Source organism: Nipponia nippon, unplaced genomic scaffold, assembly GCF_047370975.1.
Source record: "Nipponia nippon isolate SJK-2023a ecotype South Korea unplaced genomic scaffold, ASM4737097v1 scaffold_4, whole genome shotgun sequence".
NCBI lineage: Eukaryota > Metazoa > Chordata > Aves > Pelecaniformes > Threskiornithidae > Nipponia > Nipponia nippon.
In genome coordinates, this window is record NW_028262358.1 from 92,554,774 (window position 1) to 92,582,736 (window position 27,963).

The window sequence follows — 27,963 nt, forward strand, 5'->3', positions numbered from 1 at the left end:
TTCCGCGGGGAGGCGGGGCCGCCCGCGAGCGGGAAAACGCTCCCCGGCGATTGGAGGGCGGCGGCGGGATGGCCCGGCCCGGCCCGGCCGTCGGAGCTCTACTGCGCCCGGGCGGTGGGGCGGCACCTGGCAGCGCAGGGGGGGCCGGGGTTTCGTTTCCTCGGCGGCGGGACGCTGCGTGGAAGAGGAACTCGGTTGAGGCGAGAGGCGGGAACTCCCCTACGGCGGGGCCGCGCTCGCCGGCCTGCGGGGGCGGAGAGGGAGCGGAGGCCATGGACGGCGCCGGCGGCAGAGGGGAGCGGGGCCAGCGGGCGGCGCGGCCCGCAGCCTCGCGGGGCCGGGGCGCGGCGAGGGGCGCAGCCCGCAGCTCCTCGCGGGGCGGCGGGGCAGGCAGGGCAGGCAGGGCGGGCGGCAGCCCGGGCGCCGCCGCCGCCACCCTCCGGGCGCCGCGGAGGGACGGCCGCGGAGGGACGGCGCCGCGGAGGGACGGATCCCCCGCCCGGCGCGGCTGCCCGGCGCGGCGACCCTCCGCCGGCAGGAGGCCGCCGGCGGGCCCGGCAGCGGGCGGCGGGGAGGAGGCGCCCCCCGCTCCTCCGGGCAGGGCACCGGCCGCCAGAGCCCCCGCGGCGCGGCGGCGAGCGGCGGTGCCCGACGGGGCGGTCGCCGCTCCCGCGGCCCCCCGCCGTCCCGCGTCGACAGCGGGCGCCCTGCGCCTCCGGGAGGTGCTGTCGCGGCTCACCCTGGGCCGCCGGGACGTGTCCGACGCGTCGGGGCTGGTGAACCAGGTCGTCCCGCAGCTGATCCAGGCCATCCGGAGCAGGGACGACAGCTTCAGCTCCATCGAGCGGCTGGGCGCCGGCAGCTACTACGAGCACGTCAAGGTGGGTGCGGGGGGCGCCGTGCGGGGCCGCCGGCAGCGCCGCTCCGGCCGGGCGGGAGGCAGCCCCGGGGCCGCGGCGGGCTCCGGCTCGGGGCTGCCGCGCAGAGGGCGGGAAACGGGCGGCGTCCGCGGCTGCAGGTGGAGCCCCGGAGCCCGGCTCCGCGCTGCTCCCGCCGCTGAAGAACAGCGGCGAGCTGGCCCATCCCGGCGGGGAAGGCCCTTAGGGATTACTGTGCTAATTAACAACGATTAATTATCAAATAGCTGACTTAGTGAAAGAGGAATGTACGTGCATTTAGCGAGAGACGCTGCCGGGACAGGACTCGCTTTAAAGCCGCAGCAAGCCCCGGCCCTTGCACGGCGCGCAGGTAAGCCCGGTGTTAACCGCAGGAGGAGTCGGGTACAGCCTTGCGTGAAAGGCTGGGTGCCAATTTTTAGTTTATAGTTGTAGCTTATAGTTTTTTCAAAAAGCAGGAGAAATAGCAATGCCTTTTTTCTGGTTCTAGCTCAATCTGAAACAAAGTCAAACATAGGGATGCCTTTTCTTTCTTTCTTTAAACCAGCTTCAGGCAGAGCAGTGCATTTTCTTTCCTCGGAGCCGATTCCTCTGTGCAAAAGGATGACTAAGATCAGCCTTTATGCACTACTTGGAACAGCTTAAGAATCTTAAAACTCTCTTAAATATTAATAAGTTGGAAAGCTGGGAAATGAACTGCTATCAGTAAATTGCTCTTCTCCACTCGAATGCACAGCAATCTTGCAATACAAATCCACAGCAATAAGCTCATGTTTCACACCAGACACGAAAAGCAGACCAAGTAGATAAAACCGCAACCGATATAAAAGCCTAAAGAAAATAAAACCCAAGTTCCACATTGAGGATTGTATTCTCGTACTTTGCAGATATCTGAACCGAATGAGTTTGACATCATGCTTGTAATGCCTGTTGAAAGACTTCAGCTGGATGAAAGTGATGACACTGGAGCCTATTATTATCTAAGATTCAAAAGAAATCCAAAAGAACGGTATTTGTTGAAGTTTTTAGATGAAGAAGGAAAATTATCAGCTCTTAAAATGCTTCAAGCCCTAAGAAAAATTATTAAACAAGAAGTAAAAAACATTAAAAGTAAGTACTGAGAGAACAAGCTTCATGTAGGAGTGCTAAAAATCTAATTACATTGCGCATATGCATTGCCTTGTCGTTAATAAAATGTGATTTTTTTTCCCCCTAGTCAACTCTCTCTTTGTGGCAATGAAGCTGTAACTGTAACCCCTCCTCTCCCCGGTGTCTCGGTTTGCCCTTGGGCTAAGAATCCCCACAAATACATCCCAGCTCATCATTATGGGATGAACCCCTCGCTCCACGGCGCAATCCTCTCTCCATATGAAAATAATGAATATTAAGGTTTCTGTCACACGCTTGCTACTTCCTACGGGACCTATATATTTTGAATCTATCTGCTGTATACAAAGAGCCATTTGCTGAACTGGCAGCAAAACGAAGAGCTTTCTTTTATACGTTACCTAATATTTTATATCAATCTATATAGAAAATGTATCCCTTTTTTCTCCAAAGCTTTCAGAAACATTGTGGCTAAATCTCTTCAGCCCCAGTGTTTTCAACAGTGAGGAACTTCACTGGAAAACATCACTGTATTTCTGATTCTGTAGAGATAGCAAATCAAGCAACCACAGCAGTTCAAAAAGTATTCCTTATTTCACAGAACTCCTCAGCAGGCCTTCTTAATGTTTTATTTAAAATCCATATCCTGCAGGATAAAGAGCCAGTGACTGAACTCAGGTATTTCTTTTGATTGATTATAAATTCCTCTTAAGTAAAAATCTTAACATTCTTAAAAAAAAAAAAAGGTGTCTTTTTTATACACATATAAAAATAAATTTCTTCTTTGTTACTAGATCCTGAAGTAACTGTGAAAAGGAAAAAGGCTGGAAGCCCAGCAATAACTCTTCAGATCAAAAATCCTCCAGCAGACATATCAGTGGACATCATCTTGACTTTGGAAGTTCAGCAGAGCTGGCCGCCCAGCACACAGGATGGCCTCAAAATTGAAGAGTGGATGGGAAGAAAAGTCAGGGGACAGTTCAGAAATAATTCAATTTATTTAGTAGCCAAAGAAAACAAAAAAGAAAAGGTTCTAAGAGGTACCTCAAATACAGACAATAAGGCTAACTTACGAAATATCCTGTCTACAACTTGATCACTTACACGTGCTATAAAAAGGGTATCCAGATTCTGTTCAGTATTCTGCCTTTGAGGTACAGATTGTTATCTCATCCTGGATGTATCCAGATCAAAGTCAACTGAAATCCCTCTATACAGTATCCGATTTGCGACACTGCTTGTCCTGTACTGAAATCTAAAGACAGAACTGCTCGGCCAGGCTGTATACTAACCCTTCCTGAGAGCGTTCTATGAAATCTACTAAGCCAGACACAGGAATATGGACCTCTCCTGTGCTAGCGCTGTGCTTGACAGCAACACCCACTCCTTTGCTTTGTAAGAAAAGTGAATTAAAAGGAGATTTCTAAAAAGGCAGGGAGCAGCCCTCGAAGTGGGACTATATACACAAGTTATGTACTTCTGCAGGAAGTAAACGGTGTACTTTTCTAGCAAGATACATTATTTCTCATTGAACTCTGGTATAGCTACAACGTTATTTTTTTTTCCTCGACCACTGTCACACCAAGCCTACGTTAGGTTGCTGAAACATCCCGACTTGTCATTGCGTTATGATTTCACCAAAAAGAGTTCAGGCAATCTGCTATTTTTTTTTTTTTTTCCAATTAGCATGCCCATCTTAACAATGCCAAATAAATCATTACTGCTCTGCTGGGCCCTCTCTTCCTGTGAAAATTAAATGCAAAGAGTACCTGAACCAAAAAGCCAAGGGAAACAGTCCAACTTACTTAAGGAAGACAGAAATGATTGTGGGTGCTTTAAAAACAGGGGGTTGAGCTATGTTAATCACTGCTTTTCAGAAATATTACCAGAACAAAAATAAATGCTTTGGAACAGTCACCTTACCCGAGGCAAACTCACAAGGGTATTACTTGCACAAAGAAACTGAAACCAATAGCGAAGATTTTTTTATTCAAAACCAGAATGGTTACGCAGTAAGGCTAATAATACAGAACAGAAATTCAAAGGTAGTAGGTTTCTGTGAGTAGTGTAATTCCCCAAATCGTGTTCAACAAATGCAAGAAAGTTCAGAATTAAACTTGAAGTAAATCCAAACATCCTTAAGAATATAGTTAAAGCACCCAAACAATTAACTATGTCCTATATTAATAACATTCTAATTGTCTTTGTGAGGGGCAATTAAGGAGAAATTAATACTTTAGTCACTGAATTACTATTTTTTTTTAAACCGCAAAGAAATTGTTGATATTTAAAATTAAGTCAATTATAAAGTGTCTTTTTTTTTTTCATAGTTGCAGACACCGGTACTTACTGCTGTGTAACAATTTAACGGTCTTGTACTCAACTTTAGGAAACACCTGGCGACTCTCTTTCTCGCATATTGAGAAGACCATGATGAACAACCACGGCAACACAAAGACGTGTTGTGAATCTGACAGACCAAAGTGCTGTAGGTTGGTATTTCACATGAATGTTTTATTTAAGCCCGAGTGAGCCAGGCTAGCACTGTCTAGCACTATTTCAGGTTAACATTTAAGAATTTGATCTGTTACTCGTAATAGGGAGCAAGAATAAGGCTTTTAGGCATCGTTGTTCTACAGCAGTACAACATTGCATGTACTCACTGAACGTCTGACTTGCGTTTACTCAACAAGAGGCGGAAACAAATCACACAGCAGGTTTACAGTTCCAGACTTGCCTTAGAAAGCAAAAAGATGCGAGTTGTGAAATCATCTTTCCCAAACTCAGTCCTGTTTAGAAGAACCAGCTTAAAAGTCCGATGACTCAGCTTTCAGAGCTTTGGGAACAAAATTACACTTCATAGCAAGGTGATTTCTAAAATGATGGGGAGAAAAGGACTGCTGAATGGCATCAGGATGAATAAATGTGATTTTTCACTCCAATAAAAACCGGTTTCCACATTTCTTTGAAGAGAAAGAACAAAACGCACATGAGGTACAGAACCTGCTTAACGGCAAACCAACTTCTTGGTTTACTTAATTACATCTTATACTGCATCAGGAAAGTCGCAAGAGATTCACCTTTGCTTTTGGAATATTATCAGACACGCATTGCCCCTACCTAGCAGCGTATTAAACTATATATACGCCTTTTACCCCTTGTGGCGTGCCACAGGAAGGTAGTGGCACTTCCTCCAGTGTAAATCCAAGCCAAAAGGGCCGCTTCAATCGTAAGTGGTGCTCCAAGTTCACGTTATACTGGCAGCACCTGCAGCTGGGGGACTGTCCTGCGTAAGCACACTGCTGACCAGCGCTCTGCTTCTGTGTTGCTGAGGCTACCAGTGGAAGTGGTGCATGCACAGAAACTATTGTTTAAAGTAGAAATCCTTCATTGCTAGAATCTGACTTCATACGCAGTAGTTCAAGGATTATCCAGCCTATTGCTGCACTTATTTTCAGATTGTATTCAAAACATTATTGAAAGCGTTATTCTATTAGAGTAAGAACATTTTTACTGCTTTCATGAATAATGTGTATTTAAATATCTAAAATGCATATTTAGAACTGACTATGCAGAAAGCACCTAATAAATTCTTATTTATTTAACAGGAAAAGTTGTCTTAAGCTTCTGAAGTACCTTCTAGAGCAACTTAAAATGAAACATACAAAAGAGTTGGAAAAATTCTGTTCATATCATGTCAAAACTGCTTTTTTCCACTCGTGTGTCATGTGGCCAAAGGACACAGACTGGCATGTGGGAGACCTGGATCATTGCTTTCAGAGATACCTAGGCTATTTTCTGGACTGCCTGCAAGAGTGTCGGCTGCCACACTTTTTTATTCCCCAATACAACTTGCTCAGCCCAGAAGATAAAGCAAGCAGTGATTTCCTTTCAAAAGCAATAAGCCATCAATGGAACAACGGATTCCCAATATTTCAGGAGAGGTATTAAAAACACTGTTTACAATAACTATCTAATTGTGTAGATTAATGTATTTAAAACCAGAAGGTCCGCACCTTGAGTTACCTGTCAGTAGTCTGATACTACAAAAAACAAAACAAAATCAAGAACACTGAAAGAAAATTGCACATTTCAGTCATGCTGCTTAGCCATAACCCTTTAAATGTTACTAAAAACATCCTATTTATTTATCTTCCCTATCCAAATGTAGATGTCACCTGCAAAATATCTTCAAGGTATACTAAGACCATATAGAAGAATAATTTGCAATAGTTAATTTCCCACATGGAATTTCTACGACTCCAAACATAAAAGCATCAATTACTGGGTGAAGTGAAAACTGACAATTTCATTTAAAATGAAAATCCACTGCAGAATATCCAAAATACACCCTTGCTTTCAAAAGAAAAAAAAAAGTCACTGGAGTTACTTTGACATAAACCAGATCAACTGGATGGATGAAGACCTTTTGCAGAGGACCATCACCAGCAACAGTGAGCAGAGAGAGAACACAATATCAAAACAATATGAAGTTCTTGAAGTAACTTATCTTTTCTGAGTCTTCAGAATTGCTTTGGAAATTGGTCTTTTCAATGGACTTTGGTCAGGAAGTGATCCTTACCTAATGCACTGCAACGGAGTAAAAGTTATTGTGCCAGTGACCATTTGCGTGATGAACTGTGTAGAAAGAAATGTATCTTCCACCCACATCAAGGAAGAATAGTCTCCATGTGAAAGGTTACCAAAACCAAAACGCAGTGAATCTGACATTCTTGGAATCAGAATTCAGCTCTATTTTTCTTATGTTGAAGAGTGTGTTAGAAAAATAATTACAATATTTCCTATTACTAAAATTGTGCAGGTGATAAATACATAGCATTTGGTAACTGCTGTGCTGTAAGTAAATACATCTTTTGCTTTTCTTTAAGAAGCCATGGGAAGTTTGTATTTTTAACCTACTTTTTGAAGGCAAAATAACTAACTGGCTTAAATAATGCCCAGATTTCACCTCAATTATGAGAAAATAAAAAAGAGGGAAGGCCAGAAGAACATTTAGAGAATAATTTTACTAAAATATTGTCATCTCACTAGGTTCAGTGTATTAATTTTTCATTTACTCGTATGACACGAGGAAAGACAAGTTCAGACCAAGCGTCAAATGAAGGAATAGTTCCTTCCCATATAACTTCGACAGAGTGAAAACATATCCCATTACCCCATTATCATCAGCAGTCTGTGTGACAGAACCTGACATCCAAATGTAAAATTTGAATCAACTTTGTCTGAAAGAAATATAAGCCAACCTTCAAATTTATTTTTTCTTCACAACTTTAACATTGCTCTAGTAAACTCTCTTTTTCTTCCTTAAGCTAGAAAATTACATCCATGAGAACAAAAGTAAAAGCTTCTTTTTTCCAGTTAGCCACAAACACGTATTTCTTGTTATGCATTCCTCCATTAGGAGGAAATGCAGACTTCTCTCAAAAAAAGCTTGACACACAAGTCTTAACAAAAAATAACTAAAATAGAAAAAAAACCCCACTTGCTTCAGCAAACATCAGTTACTGCGAACAGAACAGTTTTCAAATAACTAACTTATCCTTGGAAATACTTCTACATGCCACTGGCAGATGTGGTATATCAAAACCACAGTATTTTGAAGCCACACTGTCAAACATTGCTTACATTCACTACTCCAGTTCTCTGAAAATAAAAGGAAAAATTATCTTTTACATTCTTATATATTAGTAATGCGTTTAACTGAAAAAAAAACCAACCCAAAACCCACAACCCCAAAAACCCCAAACAACCAAAAAACCACACAACAAACAAACCCACAATATTTGTTTTTAACCAGTAGATAATGGTTTTAGAAGTTACGCACATCACACGAGAAAAAATAATGAAATTAATTCTTCTTAAGTGAAAATAGTGTCCGAGCACAAAACTAGATTTGTTTCTATATAAAAGTTAATCCAGTTTTCTTTTCTAAGCCACTTTTTTAAAATGCATTTTATTTAAATGGGACAGGTACAGAAAACAATCAACTGAGAAAAGAAACCTCTAAATTCAAGCCCATAGATGCTAACACTAACTAAAATCACTTACTTTGTTTCAGTAACTTCAAGGGATTAGTTATTTTGAGGGCTTTCTCTGAGGTCTTCGTATATCCTTTTCAGTTTCTTTTCTGATCTGAAATTGTTTGTATCTTTCTGCCATTGCAATAAGCTCGTTAGGAACTACCTGATAAGAAAGCAGCACAAGAACAAGGTCAGTTTTAAATAAATCTAAACTTTTAGACTCTGCTTTACAAAAATGCTATTGACTTATGTGTTCCTAAACTTGATTTTGTTACTTATCTGGCTCCTGTCACTTTGCAGATTGTCTTTTCTGTAGAGATGCATAGAGAAATGGTTTTACATAAAACTATAGTGAAATATACTGAAAAATAATCAGCACAGTGTCCCTGAATTTTCAATTACATATGTACACTAGTATCACCGTATCTGATGACAACATATAACCAGACAATTAAAACATTTGTGTTTCAGATAGAAATGCATCTTTCAGTGATAATGAACAGCTGGAAAAAATGTCCAATGCCACTAAAAGGTGATACCATATTATTTATTTTTTTTTTTTTTGAATGTTACACTATTATGATTGATATGAAATTCCTGTTGGAAGTTTTAAGAGCATTTGAAGAGAAACTTTGGTACTTAAAGAAAGCATTGCCATAGGAAGGGTTCTCATACAGATAAAACAAAGCTAAAAGACAAGAAAAGAAGAGCAGGAGAAAGTGGCCAGTTCTCCCACCACTAGGAGGTCACAAACAAGATCCACGCTGCTTTCTGGCATGTTTGTAGTTATGTGGAAAAAGAGGTAAACAGTATCATCAGCACACTTTGTCACCTCAGAGCGACTCATGTTCGTAAGGGCTGAGGCCAGATGCAAAGAACTGCAGACAGACTTTATTAGGCTGAGTGACACTGGTCACTGAATGAAAGAAAAAAAAGCCCATATACCATTCTTATAGATCATGGAACAACAGCAGTGCCCAACAAGTCTTCTTAAACCAGATCAGGCATAATGCAGACATTAATGCAACGTTTACTGCAAAGAACAGTACAAGTGACTACTGTCAGAAGAGGTTTTAGATCACTAAGCTATCAAAACCTGCCTGCTTCAGCCATCTGCTACAGCATGTAACCATGCAGCAGGTAGAAGATATCCAGCCCAGAATCAGTTTTCTGATCAGAGAGTGAAGAGCAAGCTTCTGCAACGTGTGTGAGCGTATTAATGCGATTGCTCAGCCTCTGTGGTTTGTCCCTCCGCGAGTGGCACAAATACAGTGCAAACAGTATAGTGCAAACAGTATAGTGCAAACAAATTCAAATAATGTGAAGTCTCCTTAGGAATGCCCAGACCTGGCAATGCTTGAGCAGGTGAAGAATGCAGCCAGGCCAAAGGGCCTGGTAGAACAGGAAGGTATATTCCTCCAGTTCCAACTTCTTTTGTCAGGCTTTATAATTCAGCAATGCTTGCCGTTTGCTATCAGCAACTTTTCTTAAGCGGATATGAGCGTCATCTCGCTAGTGTGTATTTTATGTGCTGAATTGCTTTTACTGGTAAACAACTGCCCTGGCTGTCAGGAGTTCACAGAACAGGATGCCTGTGGAACAGTCTATTCTGCCTAAGTTTTAGACATTGTTTAAAAAATAAAGTGAAAAAGATGCACCTCTTTAGCTGAAAGTCACTACAGACTTGTATCAACAGAGATAGAAGTCATGAGACCAAGTTAGTTTTTAGTTGAAACACTGGATGATTTTCTTCCTCAGTATCAGATTGGATCCTCTCCTATAGCATGAAACAGAGTTTATTCCAACCAAAACTGCAATAATTTCTTGCAAGAGTGGTTTTTGAACAGGCACAAGGGAAGACTGGGAAGAAGCCAGGATATGGAACATAAAAATCTCAGTGAGGTAATATCCAGCATCTAGTGGTTTGTTGAGATTTTTACATGGACAATCTGTGTATCTGCTAAACATATAGGCCACACATGGTAGGTAGTCCAAATGAGAAAACACAAAAGGATAAAGATGCCATAATTTACAATGTAACACTCTTCTTGGTATTACAGAGATCAGTGTTTTCCAACCTGATTCCCTAATAAATCCGTCCAAGCTTCTTAGTAAGCTTTATATATAAAGATCCCTGCAGCATGATATAGAAATCTTTCTGTGTACCTGTTTTTCTTTACGCAGATTATCTGTACATTCAAAATCATGGAAAATAGCTGGCTAACAAATGCACCTTACTTGTTTTGAAATTGAAGTATTCTGAACATTCAGACTATGTTTTCAGTTGCTCTCCTTCTCTTTTACACGATGCTTTAAGACTGAAGTAATGTATTTCCACTGTCATGAGGAAAAAAAAACCAAACCACCCTGCCTGTATGGATGCTTCCCTTCTATCAACTATAACTAAAAGTTTGAGAATAATGTTGTGACTAACAGTTACCCTTGAAAGTAAGGATTCAGAGATGCTCTTTCCTCCTCTGAACTCAGAGACCCATTCCCACTTGAACTATCACACGTTAAAAAAGTTTGGGAACTCCAGAGTCTGCAGCAGGAGACAAGGCATGGATAGTAACAGCTGACCCAGAATACAGAACAAGGCACCTCCAAGTTCTATTTAAGTGGCTTCGAAGTATCATTACTGGTTTCATCTCTTACATTAAAAAAACAAAACAAAACAACAAAACAACGAACCAAAACCAAAAAACCCCAAACACCCCAAAACAAAAAACACACACACCCGCCCCCCCCCCACCCCCCCGCAAAACCTGCAACTTTAAGAGATTATTAGGGTGTTTTGGGTGTTTTGGGGTTTTTTTTGTATGTTTTTTTTTTTTTTTCCCTCCCTCAAAAGCATCTTCTCAGGTTTGCAATAAGTGGCATAACACTTTCAAAGAAGAGTTGTAAAACAGAAGATTTAGGTCAAGTTCTAGCTCAGGGTTTAAAGTTTGAGTAAGTGTCCACAATAACAGTCAAAGGTCCCAGGTAAAAGCATTTAGTTTGTACTCAAAATCCCATCCCCCCCAATAAAAAAAAATTTAAAAATTTCAACTCAAGTCAGGGCATGAACTGAGGGTTTACTATAAATCAGGCAAAATACTGTTTCCTGTTACAGCAAGAAACAGCAACATAATTGTCTCTGGCTTCTCAGATATGTCTGCAAGAAAAAAATGTTTCTTTATAATAAACAAACAAATCACATTCCAGTCCTATTTCCCATACTATTTACAAACATCTGTAGGAAAGATAGCTTGGAAAAGTACATGCAGATATCACAACCGTCAGATATAATAAACTAATAGATAGTTGAGCTTCTTCTGATATAAGTATTATTAATATTTACAATATTAAACAAGAACATTGGTACATGCATGCGGAAGTGAAATACAGATGGAATAAAATACTATGAAATAATAGATCCTATTATTCCTCTGCAAACCTCTATGTGTGCATATGTTAGTTATTTTTTTCTTTGGATGTGGAAGGCTTTGATTAAAGTTCCCAGTTCTTTTCTGGGACTCATGTGTAAGGTAAAACACAGCTACGGATATCCAGGACAGGGGAGACTTCAGTACTCGTTTTTTGCCTGAGACACTACAAACACTCACCAAGAAAGGTCTAAGTAGGCTTAGAGCTTCATGAACTGTTTCAGGTGGTAACCCAGAACCAATATAAATCTTACCCAGTAAGATGTATTCTTACTTGGTTTGCTCTTTCCAGAATTTCAATCAGCTCAGGTGCAACCCTCCAATCATTCTTAGTGACAAGCGTTACTGCTTCCCCAGTACGCCTAAACAAGGAATGACATAACTGTTGATCTTCAAAACAACTGCTGCTAGGCTTTTCCTACTGATCTATACAGTAATAAATTGTACTACAGGCAGTATTATTGAACTGGTAGATAAAACTGGCTTGAGTATTTACTATGCACGTGACAGAAAGCAGCTTTTCACAAAGATCAGAATATGGCAATTCACCTAAAATGGAGCAAAGGCACAACTAATTTAGACTTAGACAATAAACCTAACATAAAGACAACATACTTAAGTATGAAGAGACGTACATTCATATCATGATTAAAATGAACACATACACAAGAGAAATCACACTTGTGCCAACCTGGGAAATCAGCATTCAAAAGTCCTAACACCAAACCACACCACCCCAATAGGCTGAAAACTCTGAATTTATGTATGTTTTTTCCCCAAGGGGCTGTCTAGGAAACCAAACAACTCAGTGGCTTACGAAGAGACAAACAAGGAAGTGACATTTCAGAATATCTACACAGAAGTTTTGAACTGTAATTCTTCCCCACTTTTAAACCAGCTTTCAAGCATCCCTCATTCCCATCCGCTTCAATGAAATAACAGGAGAGTGAAAAACTTGTTTGCCTTAAATTTAAGGGTGAGCTAATTTTCAAACATAAAGCAGCATGTTATTATCTAAAACATACTTTGATAGACTCTGGAGTCTTCGCTCCCCCGCTCCCCATCACCTGTAGCTCTACCATTTGACAAGAGAAACACCTATGCAGTGCATAAAATACTGACAATATATTACTGTTTTCTTGTACACACTTACCCTGCTCTTCCAGTACGACCTACTCTATGAACATACTCTTCAATGTTGCGAGGAAAGTCAAAGTTAAAAACATGAGTAATATCATGCACATCAAGGCCACGGGATGCTAAGTCAGTAGCTACCAGTATTCTGACTTTGCCTAAAGTAAGTACAGAGACAGAATGGGAGTTTATGGAATAAACAGAAAATATACTCCAGTCTATTGGTTTTCTAGTGTATAATGCACTTATTCTTAACACATAAAGGAAAAATATGCTTGTTGCACATCACGCTGAGAGTTAGCTTCAAATACAAGGTGGTAAGTAAGCACTCAATGTCATTTTACTATTATTTATATTTCACAAGTAGAACAGGAGGGTGCAGGAGAAGCAAGAAACATGCCTAGCTGATATGAAGAGTCTCTGAAAAGAACAAAACTTCAACTATATTCTCAGCTGGCATCTTTATCATAGGACTACTCTTTGTTTTATTAGCATGTGATCACATAATGCCAAAATATAACCCTACTGGCATAATCAAGAGCAGAACTGTTTCACTGAAAGCACCATCATTTGACACTTAAATTTACTGTTCTGTAGACTAACACAATATTGACTTTTCCACAGAGATTTAAAAAATAAAATCAGTCTTACTTTAAATTATTTAGCTTTTAGACTTTCCAAATTTTTTTGAACAGCAATCTCTCTTTGTTTGCTGTTTTTTTTGTTTCTCAAATTAACAAAGTAAACATATCATTCAGAGCTCTAATATTTTCATTTCTATGGTACCGAAGAGACATGGCACTTACAAATAGAGAGAGTTCTGCACATGAGAAGCTTTAAAAAGCTGGGCTAAACAAACCAGTACTTAGATACCAACGTACCTTTCTTGAAGTCATCTAAAGCTTGCTCTCGATCACACTGTTCCCTGTTACCATGAAGTGACTGTACTGGAATTCCTTGGAGACCAAAGTCGCTTGCTAAGTCATCAGCTCTAGGATGAAATAAAACAATAGTTCTTAAAAACAAAAAAAAACAACAAGAAAAAGAAGCACAGCATCTAGATTTAGATCCAAAAGATAATAACATGACAACAAAAGGTAAACGTGTGCCTAAGGGCAAAACCCTACCTAGGTCAGCTGATATTTATTATAAAACAGTACGGAAGCAAGACTATTCCCCACATTAATCTATTATTTCTCTTGCACGTAAATAAAAGCAAACATTTTTTTTGTGTTATTCACTCAAAAAGCTCAGTTATGGTACAATGATCACCCCCCACCAATCAGGTCTTGTATGCACCAGCTGCATATGCAAGTAAACAGTACATCACATTAATGTACCCCCAAGAATCTTAACATCTACTTTAACTACGTGAAATTGAGATTTACCCCCACCACTAATGATACTAAGAAGGATACAAACTACCGGTCAGTCTGGAGAAATGAATGAATACATAAAAATACTACTCATCAGCACATTGCTGATGACAGCTTACACTTGGTAATTATTATGTGAACTAAGAAACTATCCAGTATTTCTGTTAGAAAAAATGAACAGATGTAATACTGGGAAGTGATTACATACGTAAGTTTTTTTCCCACAAAAATGATGACCTTATCTTTTGGCTTCATAGAGTCAATGAAGTATTGCATGAAAGCTCTCTTTTCCTCTTCAGCGATAACAATAACTCTCTGTTCTACCGTATTTACTGCCTGTTAAACAGCAAAAAAGGGATGTTAAGTAGAAACAGATTAGAACAATATTTTTTTCTGTTAATTCCCATATTACAATATTCTAAAACTAGTAATATGATACCATGAAAAACTATTTTAAAACCAAAATATATCAGTTTGGAGTTCAAACAATGCAGACTCATTTGTTGTTTCCTAGTTGCTTTAGGAGAACAGTAACATTTATCTTTAAGCAGTTTGCCAAATCATATATTTGCAGAGATTTAGAAGGCATAGATTAGCAGACCAGTGAGGTGAAATAAACATTCCTAATACTAGTGAAAATCAGATTGAAGTACTTTAATACGAGTATATTTTACATTAATCCAGAGCAAGTTGGAACAATGCCAGTCTTGCTTGAAAGGACAAGCTTTTAAAGAAGATTCTGTAATATATTTGAAATGATCAATTCTTCCAACAGTTTGCTAATAAAAAAAACCCAACTTTACTCCATTATATTTGAAGGTTGCCATAGAATGTCTAAGGTATACTACCTAAGTAGTACAAAGGTCTAGACATTCTCATGGCACTGCATCATAATCTTGTGTTGAAGAATCAATCAAGTACATAGAAAGATTCTCTCCCCACATGGGAACCTTTCCCCCTCCCCTCCAGTGGTCACCTCTTCAATTAAGAGAAGCTCCTATAGAAGAGATTAATGCATTACACAAGAGAGCTACAATAGCAGTTGATATCTTTCAAATTCTGATCCTCTTGCCTTTAATAAAAGCATAGTTCTGAACAGAACAGATGAAAAGTACATTTCCCCCCCTATTTCCACCTAAAAGTGTATTTGATACTGAGTTTCCTCATTCCCTATCACTAAAAAAATGGAACGGAAAAGGAAGATTTCATAATTTAAGAACCAAACTCAAAACAATCTCTGGACCAGGATGCAGAGATCTCGGAAGAACTACTATTTCTGTAAATTCTGCTGGTACTGAAGCCAACTAAACCTAGCGGCATAAACATGACAAGTATGCAACTACATCTACATATTAGAAGTTCTGGACTTTAAAGACAGTTCTTACTCTAACGCATACATTCCTGCTCTAGACAAGTGCCCTCCAGGAGTTTAGTAGAGAGCTTCCGCTCTCTTTGAGAAAGCAGCAGTTAAACACAGATCCAGATAAGGAGCCCTACGCATTAGAAAGACGACTTTCAGAAGGAAAAGTAAGTAAGGAACAAGAACTTGCTAAACTGAAGTGAAAGCTGAAAAAACAAGGGTTCAGGCAAGAACACGTGGCACTGCAAAGTACAATATTCAAACTTCAATTTGATTGATACTTGCTGCTTTTGATGTCTTCTACTGAAGATCTAAGACTTCAAGTTCTTGTTACAGAAATATAAGAACAAAGTTCTTTTCTACTTATACTTACTGCTAAGTCAAGAGTGCCAACATACACAATCATAGGATTTTTCAAATAGGATTTCGCTAGGCGACGAACGCCATCAGGCCAAGTAGCACTAAACAGGAAGTGAAGAAGAAAAACACACACATGAGAATAGAGTGCAAAATCTTCTCCAATTCATTAGTTTCATCACATGCTTCTTTCTTTTCTTTCTTATACACCTGTGAAACACTTGAGTATGCAGTGAGCTTATATAACATTTAGAAATAATCTTAAGAAGTTATTAGTAAACAGCACTCAAGCTTTAAAGATGACTTCCTAGGTTAGAAGTACAGGCAACAGTTATGGAGCCTTTCTAATGAAGCCAAAAGTGACTTTAGTAGTTCAATGATACCCAAAAAGCAAGCTTCTAGTCTGTTTTTATTTCCAAAACAGCTCCAATGCAAAATACAGTAACAAAAATTATTTTCTATTTCTATTGTTAAGCTCCCAAAAGCTGCATAATTTCAAAATTAATCCAGGTACAGACTAGCACAGATACTGATCAGAAGGTTAGGATACACGTTTGGTCCCAGATGGGGAAATAGAAGTTGGCATTTCAAATTGATATGGCAAATTCTAGTACTCCCAGGACACCTTCCTTCTTGGGAAGAACTCAGTTGTTTTTATAGTTGATGCAAAACATCAGAAAAGGGGTAAGAAATGAAAATAAAGTTATCAATGACTCATTAGGACTGACTAGACAGAATTAGAAAGAAAACTGATGCCATTCCCATTCAGGCTAGTAAAAGTTTTATTAAAACTGAGACATTAGTTTTGAAGTTAACTTGTTCAATAACCTTACGTTTACAGTGTTCAATTACTGAGCACTACTACGTTTACATACCTTGTCATAACAGTTTGTCTGTCAGGCCGCACATCTATTAGGATCTTCATTATCTGAGGTTCAAATCCCATATCCAACATTCTGTCAGCCTCATCTAAAACCTGTTCAGAACAAGATTATTTATTGCATCTAGTTCCTTAGATAAGGGTTTCGGCAAGACATTACATAGCAGACCATTTTAATGGTAACAATTAATTGCAGAATCCACTCTGTAATGCATTGCAAATCCTGTTCAACTTTATTTCACCTCTTCAATTTCCTTGAAACTTTTTCATTTAGTAATACATTTGCAGGCAGAACAAGAAAATCCACAGCACCTTTAAGAGCACTTAAAGTTAATGAAGAAGAAACAACAACTGTTTGTTGTTTTATCAATATTTTGGTTGGTACCTAAAATTAAGCACAGAATTAAAAAAACAAAAACAAAATACAAAACCAACAAAACCAAAGCCAATCAAACCTGGGGGGACCCCACACAACACACTTTCATTAAGAAATGTTCAGTAATTTAAAGGGAAAATCTCATTTCTACCTTGTTAGAGAACTCCTACCAGACCAAAATATCAGTTATCAATTTAGTTCCTCATTAGCAGTAGGAAAAAAGCCACACTGTACATTCTGGCTCACACTAGGACACTGCAGAACTCCCAGAGCTCAAACTTGTTTCATCTGGTTAAAAAAACAAATGAAAACAAGTGAGCTGAAGGTCCGAGTACAACCATCTGGAACAGATCTTTTTTCTAATATACAAGCACACCTGAGACTCTGACAACATTCACATACGAAGGCAGAAGGCTGCCATCTAAGACTGCTTTTTCTCCTTTAATTTTTAAATAGAGTTTATATAAATCAAAGTTATATGGATCATGCTTTTAAGTATTGACATTTTCTAGTCACTTATATGGAAACATAAGACTTTGATGATAATCCCTTTCTACTGTCCTGATTTTGCTGTTCCATTCTTCTCAGATGTTTTATTCTATTAAAGGTTTTTAGTACATTATCTGTGTAAATCTCTGAAATAATAACAAATCATCAGCTGAGAGACAGAGGACAGGAATTCTATTTCTTGATTTAATTCTCTTTATTTTCAAAGGACTCATGAAGATTTCATTAACTACTTGGATTCTAATACAATGGCAAAGCTGAAACATCACTAATTTTATATACAGAGTTGCCTACTACGCCCCTTTCAGCAGCAGAAGCTTTCTAAGCTATTAAGCACACTGGTACTTCACTGGAAAGGGAGAAGAAAGCATGTAAGTATGTGTATTAGATGGATATAAGTAGTTGAAGTTTACTTTCCTTATTTCTGATAGCTGCTTAATAAAGAATAAAGGCTGTAATAGATATAAGATAGATACTAGCACTATTTTTTCCAAATGCCTCATAGCCAGGTCCTCGTCTATAAACTAAAATTTCCCCGCAACTGACATTATCTTTGATTTCTTGTTATCTATACACATTTATTTGTTTGTTAATTTTATTAATTTCAGTTCTATTGCTTGTAAGAATTTCTTGCCAAGACAGTTCTTTGTGTGAAAATTATTTTCTTTCCTCTGTTTTAAATTACTTATTGGTAAGTTTTGCACTATTTTTTTGTATTTGAAGAACAAAAGGACTACTCCAATCTACCTTCTATATCCTACTTCATGATTTAAATTTTTTTTTTAGTATACTCTTTCCCCTAAATGCTTCCCAATTATTCATGCACAACTCCAATTTCCTTACTTCTGCTTTATGAGCATAAGGTCAAAAGAAAAAAAAGCACTCTGATTACTGATGAATACTGATTTACACTGAACACAGCAAATCCTCAAATGACATGTATTGTAAACAATCAAAAGGCCATATATGACAGAATTTCCCAGTCTTTCTTCTGAAATCATGAAAAACAGCAGCCTATCTTGAATAAATAGGTTCCTAAATATTTGATGGTTCTGTCAGGCAAGACAACAAATTCCCTGCCTGCCATTCACCTTCTGTAAAGTGTATATTCAGATATAACTAATTCTAAGAAAATTTGGGTTTTTTGTTTGTTTGTGTTTTTTTAAACAAACAATTGTATCCCAGTCTCTGACCTTAGAAGTCCTTTGGGAAACAATTATATCATACCAGCAAATAATACCTAGTGCACCTTGGGTGTATTCACAAGACTTATCAATACCTTTAAATAAAAACCGTAAATGAAGCTCTTCAATGAAGAGCGCTCTTCATCTAAGGTGTTAAAGTTGAAATCTAATACCCCTCTCTTCTCTGAAATAAGGCTGCAAGATTAAATTATTTGTTGGCTGAAAATTGACAATGAAGCTGTGGAAACAGAAAGCACCTTATACATTAAAAAGTACAAGAAACTACAAGGAAAAAAATATATGGTAACATGAAAAAACAACAGAATTTTGGATGTCCAGCTTTTCACATGGGACCTAAAGAAGCACAGCATTTCCAGAAAGTCTGAGGCATGAGACATTACCCACTTTGCAAAACATGGTCCTTGCACTGGTTTCAATCTTCTGACAACATTTAATTGCTAGCAGTACAACAACAAATGGTTTTATCCTGCTTTACATCATCATATTTTTCAATTTGATAGCTAATTCTTTTTTTGTAATATCATACTATAGTATATCCTGAACATACTGAAACATTTGATTTTGGTTACATACATATTCTTTGCTTTACAAAGCAGTGTGCGCTTATAGTATGACCATACTTCACCTTGGTAGAGAAAGATTACTAACGTTCCTATAGTTGTCCGAAAGCAGGTTTTCAGGCCTTTTTCCTCCTGCTTAGCGAGTACGTGTTACTCTTCTACATGAGGCTACTCTCCTGTCTTCCAATAATTATCTTTTTTTCCAGATGGCCAAATTTCTAATGATGCTACACCACCACTGGCCTTGCCAGTAAGCTCACAACTACTAGCTAGAATTGGAGCTAACTTGTTACAGCACAATGAGTGTTTAACCCTTAGAGAGGAGTGGGGGTGGAGATAAGGGAAGGAAAACAGACCAAATTGTCAAACCAGGTAACAAGTCACCAGTTAAACAGACAACTCAGAAATAATTTAAGTATACAAAAGTATTTTACAAAACAGCAATGGTTTTAAGAGTCCAGCACAACAAAAGGCAAGAATGAAATCAAGACATAAGGATTCACAACAATGTTTACATGGCTATTTTCCCACCGAGATCAAAAGAAAGATATTTAAATGTTTGTGTGACTGACTCTGGTGCTTACTGCACAAGTTCTAATAAGAACTTGAGTCATTGGTAACCTTTAAAAGAAGAGGAAAGGCAACTTGGGAATGGCATTTCATCCATTAATAACCGATCTTGACAAAATGAACTTTAAAACAGCAAACATTACAAATATGAGATAACAATTTAGCATCTTTAAAATGCTTACTGGGCCAGGAGCCTATTTTATTTTTTTTCTAGGGAATATTCCACATCTGCAATGCAATTATGCTAATTATGAACCATCCCTCCAACACCAATCTCAATGTTAAGATATATTGTAATCAAGACTTTAAAAGTTCAAAGAAAACTTCATTAAAACTTAAGTTCACACTAAGCCAACCATTTCCCAACTGGTGCATTACTCATTCCATATCAACTACTTGCCAAGTATGTTATGCTCTTCAAATTTATGAAGTTGTTCATTTGAAGATCATGCAGTCTGCCAGGAGTAGCAATAACAATATCCACACCTTTGGTAACCACATCTATCTGTCCTTTTCGGTCCCCACCACCATATACGCAAATACTGAAAAATAAAATGTTTTACAGAAGCAGTGTATTAAGGTTCAACTAAAGTAAACCTTTTTCAAATAAATGCCACCATGTTGATTCATTTTAAGAAGTATCATCTGGTATTACCAAGAGGAAGGAATACAGTAAGTGTGACTGCCAGTATCACAGTAAATAATGGACTTAACACTGAATGATACTCCCTCAACAGTTCAGCAATAGCTTTCAGCTGAAACTGCAGTGAAAATAATCATGAAAGGAAGATAGCTCTTAAGCTATGAGTATGTTTTGGGTTGTTCTGAAAATATTCACACCAAAACCAGATGGACTTATGAAAGAATGCATGATTTCCTAAACAGTACCATCAAAAGTCAGATGTTTTCCTGTTAAAACAATCAACACACTTGATAAGGTATTAGGCTTACACACAAACTTAACATGCTCTGTAAAACTCCTTAGTGTTTTTGGGAAGGAAGCAGAACATACATTTCAGTATTTGATGACTACAAGACTAATTCTGAATGCTATACAAAGTTACCAGAGAGCCCTAAAAATAAGTTTCAGAGTACAGTGATGTCTGTTTAATAGCTTAAATGAAGATTTACACTCTCAGCAGGTTTGTGGATAAAACCAAATTGGGGGAGCAGCTGATACACTAGAGGGCTAGGCTGTTACTCAGAAGGACCACAAAAAAAAAAAAAAAAAAAAAAAAAAAGAGAAATGGGCTGACAGGAATCCCACGAAGTTTAACAGAAGCAAAGATGGGGATGGAATTACCCCATGGCTGAGGGCCAACATGCTAGAAAATGGCTTTGCAGAAAAGACTTGGGTGGGCAAGAAACTGAACACTATTCAGCAGTGTAAGCCCACAGAAAAGAAAGCCAGCTGTGCACTATGGAGAAGGTAGCCAGCAGGTTGAGAGAACCTGTTATTCGCCTTTATTCAGTACTTGTGAGACCACACCTCAAGCACAACACCCAGTTTTTGTACCCACCGCCTCGATCACAAGACAGACATATCCATACTGGATTAAGTCCAGCAGGCAGCTACCAAGATGGTCAAGAGAATGGAGTGCATGATGTGAGAAGCTGTCAACCAGGCTTGTTCAGCCTGAAGAGAAGGCTCAGGGAGATCTTATTGCTGTCTACAGCTACCTAACGACAAAGTGCGGAGAAGACACAGCCAGACTCTTCTCAGCTGTCCACACAGAAGGACAAGAAGCAACAGACAAAGCTACAATACAGAGAACCCCAACTATACAAGAAATAGATTTTCACCATGAGAGTAGTCAAAACAGACATTCTGAAAACTGGGAAGATACAAACTCTGCATTTACTACCTTCCCCTCCCCTCTTCGCAAATGCAATTATTTTAGTAGGTGAATTAAGCCACAAATGGTAGGAAAAAAAAAAAATTACTTAACAAGCAAGTGAGAAGTAAGATTACCTTTTAATTCCTTTGTATGCATACTTCAAACACTCTGCCTCTACTTGAAGTGCCAGTTCTCGAGTGGGAGCAAGGACTAGCATTCCTGGCCCCCCACGCTGATCTTTGGATCTGCAATAAACCATCTTTAGAATATGGGTATATAAAGCTAGACAAAGTCCCTCACATCTGACATCAAATATTTTTATACTGTTCTACACTTTCTCAGTACACTGCTACTAACTGAATCAATGGTGACAAATTTGGTACTTATTCTACTAGGTTTATAATTTTTTTGCAATTTATGATTTATTATCTTCTTTACTAGAAAACCGTCTCATGGGGAGTAGGGGGGGGTATCCATGGCTAAACAAGTCCGACATGTGAGCAGTCCTTACATTGGTTGTGAAGTCAAGTGAATGAATCCAGGCATTAAGTACGCTAATGTCTTCCCGGTACCAGTCTGTGCTATACCAATAAGATCAATTCCTTGGAGTATGATTGGCCATGCCTGGGACTAACATAAAAAACCAAATACTTAAATGTACTTTTCTCTTAAGCTTCAGTTAAAGAGTCATCAAAATTGAAGAAGTACCTGAATTGGTGTAGGTTTTTGAAAGCCAACTTTTCTTATATTAGCCATAACATCAGGATAATGCTCAAATACATCTTCAAATTTACAAACAGGATTGGGAATGCAGCGCTTTTCACCTTCTTTTAAGTCATCACAAATTATATTATTATTTTCTTTTCTGTATAGAATTAAAAAAGTGCAATTGCTTTAAATTCTCATTATCTGAAAAAGTAGAGCTAACACAAAAGACTGCTTTTCTGACTTTTTTTTTTTTTTTTTTTTTAAGTTCCTGGAACAAAAAAAACCAAGTTCAGGCTCTTGAATGAGACTTATAACTATTCTTCTAACTTTTAAGAAAGCCTTACTACTGAAACACTTCTCCTGAAGGCATCAATTACCATTCTTTCTTAAGAATGACTTATTTGAAGTTATACATGGATATTAACATGAACTGCAGTCCTGTCATACCAGACTTCAGTTACACTCTATTACAAATTAAATAACTGTGACAAGTTTTTAAACCTAAAGACAACCTAGAACTCATAGGAATGGATTGGACTTCTTTGTCAGAACCCTATATTCTGACAAAAGCCTTCCCGAAATGTTTTCAGAGCAGCTCCCTGGATGCTCTAGAAAATACAAACAGAACAGTTTAGTAAAAAGAACGTGGTCAGTAAGACAAGCTCCAAAAAAAAAAAAAAACAAAACCAAAACCAAAAACCACCCACTCCACCCAAAACACAACACTGCACACAAAAAGCTACATAAAAACTGAGGTTCTGAGGCTCCCCCCAATTAAAAGGTATTAATATGCATAAGTAGTTTGTCTTCATTCCAGTCATGTACTCTTCTGAAAATTCCATTCAGCAAATAGTTTTGCTTCAAGCAGGATGTGGATTAGAAAAAGAATGGGTAATTCAACCTCTTCTCATGTTTACAAAAATAATTTTTTTCAATGACTGTTTTTTTCCTTAAAGCAAACAGATTAGATGAAAAAGGAAACATTCCTTTATCACACAAGCACTATTCTTCAATGCATGTTCTGAACCTACAGAACAATGTTCTGTTGCTCTTGACTGTACAATAACACGTACATGTACTTTAAGGAAACAGGTGTCAATTCCATGCTTCACTCACTGTGGCAAGGTTTCTCTGGTGGGCATGCAAGAGAAAAAACCAGACAGCACGCAAAAAGAAAAGTAATAAAAGGTAATGCTTCAAGAATGTTCACCAACTTCATTAGAACTACTGAAAGGGATTGAAACTATTACCAGGGCCTGAACAGAATCACCTGAAAGAGATGACCTGCTTTTCTTGCAAAGCAATGATGTAGACTGCTGGGTCAAAATGAATGGATAGTTAACTAAGGCATGTACTCACCAGGATGTACTTGTAAAAACAAGACAGACAGACAGGAAGACAACAGTAACAGAAGTTGAAATTTGTTTTGAAGATGGTATTTGACTACAATGCATGGGGAAAAAATGGCAGCCAAGAGGTATTCAACATGTGAACAACAATATTTGGAAGGACCTAGAAAACTTGAACATGCTGTCTCATGAAATGCAAAGAAACAACCAAAAGCCAATGAACTATCTTGATTTTGTTCCCTTCTGAAAGTCAAGCAGATCAAACACTTTTAAAGAAGCAGTTAATCCCTGAAGTTAATATTCCAAGCAACTAATAGCACCTCATCTGCTAATTACTGTGTAATTCCTAAGAAGATCTAAGTTACTGCAAGACCCTAACATTAATGCTTCTGTCTCAGTATTTAATCTCCCACTTTCTGGGCTTTATACCTTAATAGTTATTTTTGCCAAGCAGATGACCCCCTATAGAAATGATCTTACCGCCACAGTTCCACTTCTTCTTGTGACATAGATGCAGTCCTTGATGATTCTTTATAGAAGTTTTTCTCAACTGGAGGCAAGCCTTAAACAATCAGTAAAAGTAAACTTGAGTCAGTAAGAAATGTTACAGATTCAGGGTAAGTTTGCTAAAGCTTAAGATGGAAATCCAAAACCCAGACTGCGCCTTGTACTAGCAGACTAACCAGAAGTGGTGGACAACAGCATTTTCAAAGGGTGAAGTCAAAATACCAATTGAGCAGTAAGTTTAAGTCTTCACACAGCAGCTACAGTGTCCTCCATGACCATGCTGAGAAATGCTGACATGGCCACTTCAGTGCAAATACTTAACTAACTTGGACACTGAAAGATTGAGTCACCTCAAAGCAAAAATTAAAAACATTTAAGCATTCAACATTATCATATGAAGGCAAGTACCACACAATAAAAATTTTAAAACTAACCTGCCCACTTCATAGCTTCATATTTAGCTTTGTTTTCTCGAAGAGAGGCCCAGTTAATCACTGATTTCTTTGGGTTATCTTCAGGCTCGATAACATCCCAAGTTTTTCCTGCAGAGTTAATACCAAAATGCTGCTGTTTGATGGAATCTGTTGGAGGGTGGAGGAGAACCCCCCCTCAAAGCAAATACCTTTTTTTTTTTTCTCCTATTGTAAGGCTTCTTACGTGATTTAGAATAGACATGAAGCATTTAAATAGACAATTCTTTCCTAGGTCTTAGCCTGAAATGTCGGTAAAACCTGTACAAATCCAGTTCTGGTAAAAAAAGGAGCATTTCAACATCTTTACTTAAAGAATGTAATGACAGGTCCCAAAATGCTGCTTCTGCAGCTATAAATAAGGCTTGTTGTGCAGCTGGCTTTTGAAAAAAACTTGTGAACCCAGTAGATGATATGCAGACAGAAAGCTTTACTTTTTAACAGCTAAAAGAGCAAGGTTTACTTCTAAAGCATCCAACGTCACCACAATAAAGTCGCAGTGTAGTTACACTCTATACCTGTTTTTTGATAAGGTTAACACTTCTTAAGAAAGAAGGGTTTTACAGTGAAGATATAAATGGCAACACAATTATGTATTAGTGGAAAAGCAGGAAACATGGGGAAAACAGTCGCACATACTAAGGAAGCGTTAACTATTTCTAGCCTCAACTACTCCATTCCTTATTCTAGTGCTTGAACACAACTCTCAGATCCCTTCTTCCTCATCAGTGCCTCAGATGAACAGCTACGATGGATGTTGTATGTGCTCCTAATAACTTTTTGCACAGGCAAACAAGACAAACACCAATAACATAAGCAGCATCTCAACATACAATCATTACTCATATAACCATGTAACAGCCAAAGTTACCACAATAAAGCCTAGTAAAGTAAGGCATGATGTGCAACACCAAATCTTAAATGCTAACTTCCCACGAAAGTAATAAGATGTCAGCATTGTCCATGCTATAATCAGTACGTTTGCTTTATAGACCACATTTATAAAACCTTACTGAATTTTAATACTGCACAGATACTACATTAAAACTTAAACTAGAACAAATACTTGTATTTTGGGGGAATTGGACTGCTAATGCAAGAAACCAAGCAGTATAACATTCTCCATTCATTAAAATTGTTGAAAACACACAGGAGCATATTTTCACAGAAGTCTGGCAGTGTGAGGGGGGGAAACTGTTCATAGCTGAGAAAGGAGGATGTCTAGATATTTCTGTTTTAAGGAGGTATGCCACCGCCCAAGAACAAGGTGAGAGTTAACTCACTTCAGTAAAATACTAACAATATAAAAACACTCCAGCAAGCTACCAAATATATAGGAAGACAATCCACACTTCTTTTTTTTCTCCAAAACCACATTTCTTACCTCTCTCAGTCCCACCTCTACTGTAGTTTTGTCCAGATCTTGTAACAGCATCGTCAATCAACATCTTGGCTTTGTTTTGCACAGCAACGCTGCCAAAAATCTTTACTTCAGCTTCATAGGTTCCCTTTATAACCTATGTTCATAAAATCTTACTGAGTTTTTTAATACTGCAAAGGCAAACATTATATAAGAATATATACTGAAAACAGTCTTTGATTTTTTTCCTGAATTTGAACGTCTCAGGAAAAGGCTCTTTAATTCCCTATCTAAAAGAAAGGGAAATTAATGCATACTTTAAAAAAAAATCAGTAAGCTTTTCCTACTTTCACATACCAGTCAAGTTACACCCTCAACTCCACTTCCTTTTTACCAATTCTTGTAAAAGAGTAGAATTATTACAGCAACACCCTTCAACTTGCTGCAGTAACTCTAGTCTACGTGGATGCGAAACCAAGTATGTTCCCAACAGAGTCCAGGCCCGGATGACACACAGCACATGGTACCTTTATCCTGGAACCCGAAGAATCCTCAAGTTCTCTTATTTTAGTTCCGCCTCGACCTGTTAAAAAGATACACTGCAAGCATTACATAGATTTAGGCAAAACCATCAAAAACTACACATGGCAACCGTATTTTGGTTCTGAGCAAAACTTAATACATTCATATTAGCGCATGCATCCATAAATGAAAGAACTTGTGATGCCAAACTGTTGGAAAATGCAGGTAACTTTTTTGGCAATTAACCAAACAAAAGGCACGTGGGGAGGGGGGGAAGGCACCTCAGTTGAAGACATGGAGCACAAAAACCAGCTCAAGAGAGAGACACCCTTCTTCCATGTGACTAGAAAGGGGCATCAGCCCACTTACAGGCTGCTGGTCATGAAAAACAACATCAACCCAAACACTTTAGGGAAGAAAAGCTCAGCTACCCTGGTGAGCGGGACAGCCACACGCTTCAGCCAGTACTCTGCAAAAGCACCCTGCCATCCCCTGGTGAGAAAGATACAAGGGGATCACAAGGGGCTGGGGCCCTTCCACGGCCAGGGAGACGCAAGGCAGCGACGCACCTCCTCAGGGCACAGAGGGATGGGCAGGGGCCCACACGAACAAACCTCTCCGCGGCCGGGCCCTCTCCTCCACCCCCACCCGCTCACCTCAGCGGGCCAAGCACCCCGGGGGGTGGGGGTGCGGCCGTGATTACCTATGAGAGCCCCAACCAGTGCGCTGTCCAGGTGGAAGCAGAGGGGCATCATGGCGTCCTGAGCTTGGCCGGCGGCGGCTCGGGGCGGCCGCTGCCGCGCCGTTTCTCCCGGGCCGCGGGAGCCAGCCGCGCCTCGAGGCTCCCACTCCTCCCCTCCGAGGCTGGCCGCCGCCTCCCGCCGCCAGTCAGCGCTCCTTCGTCCTCCGCCGCCCTCTACGGAGGCGCGGCTCTGCGAAGGGGTCGCCGGCGGCTGCCACAGACGCCGGGCGGTGGCAGAAGACAGCGGCCGACCCGGCGCGCCGGTATCCTCGTCGCTGCTGGTGTCCCAATCAGACATGGCGGCTCCCCCGTCCGGCTCCGCAGCCCATGTGGCGAGATTCGGCGCGCCTTAGGCTAGGAGCGTGCTGATTGGCCAGGGCGGGCCGCTCTCTAAGCCGTGATTGGCTGGCTCGGCGAGGCGCCGGGGCGGTGCTCAGGCACGCGCGGTGCGCGGCCGGTGAGGGCCGTTGGGTTCCTAGTGCTGCCTTGTGCTCTCTCAGGCTCTCATCTCCTCTGCCGGCCTCGGGGCAGCCCTGGGTGGGCTCCCCTCAGGAGGAGGCGGTGTTTTAGGACAGGAGGGACAAGAACTCGGTCCTGAACGTGTGGGAAGCCCCTGAAGTCGGTGGGGTGGGGTGGGGTGGGGTGGGGAGGGGAGGGGAGGGGGAAAGCAGGC

At 39.7% G+C, this 27,963-nt stretch overlaps 2 protein-coding genes across 3 annotated transcripts; one reads left to right on the top strand and one right to left on the bottom strand.

Moving 5' to 3' along the window:
• The first annotated feature begins 68 nt into the window (after positions 1-68).
• Positions 69-9,467, top strand: CGAS (cyclic GMP-AMP synthase). 2 transcript variants are annotated; one of them, XM_087774873.1, is made up of 6 exons: positions 69-881; positions 1,784-2,006; positions 2,798-3,043; positions 4,393-4,495; positions 5,612-5,947; positions 6,175-9,467. In XM_087774873.1, exons 1-6 carry the CDS (start codon positions 69-71, stop codon positions 6,206-6,208), a joined length of 1,755 nt encoding a protein of 584 aa, XP_087630999.1. In that variant the 3' UTR covers positions 6,209-9,467. The 2 variants fall into 2 exon arrangements, with proteins under 2 accessions (XP_087630999.1, XP_087631000.1); XM_087774874.1 differs by having other exon boundaries at positions 5,612-9,467.
• Positions 8,100-27,588, bottom strand: DDX43 (DEAD-box helicase 43). The gene is made up of 16 exons (XM_087774875.1): positions 27,252-27,588; positions 26,554-26,609; positions 26,051-26,183; positions 24,631-24,738; positions 24,170-24,251; positions 22,341-22,497; positions 22,144-22,262; positions 21,767-21,877; positions 20,195-20,336; positions 16,572-16,672; positions 15,713-15,800; positions 14,188-14,315; positions 13,485-13,594; positions 12,623-12,761; positions 11,744-11,831; positions 8,100-8,207 (listed from the first exon to the last, which is right to left on the bottom strand). The coding sequence occupies exons 1-16, from the start codon at positions 27,586-27,588 to the stop codon at positions 8,100-8,102; spliced, it is 2,007 nt and encodes a 668-aa protein (XP_087631001.1).
• Between the last annotated feature and the right edge of the window lie 375 nt (positions 27,589-27,963).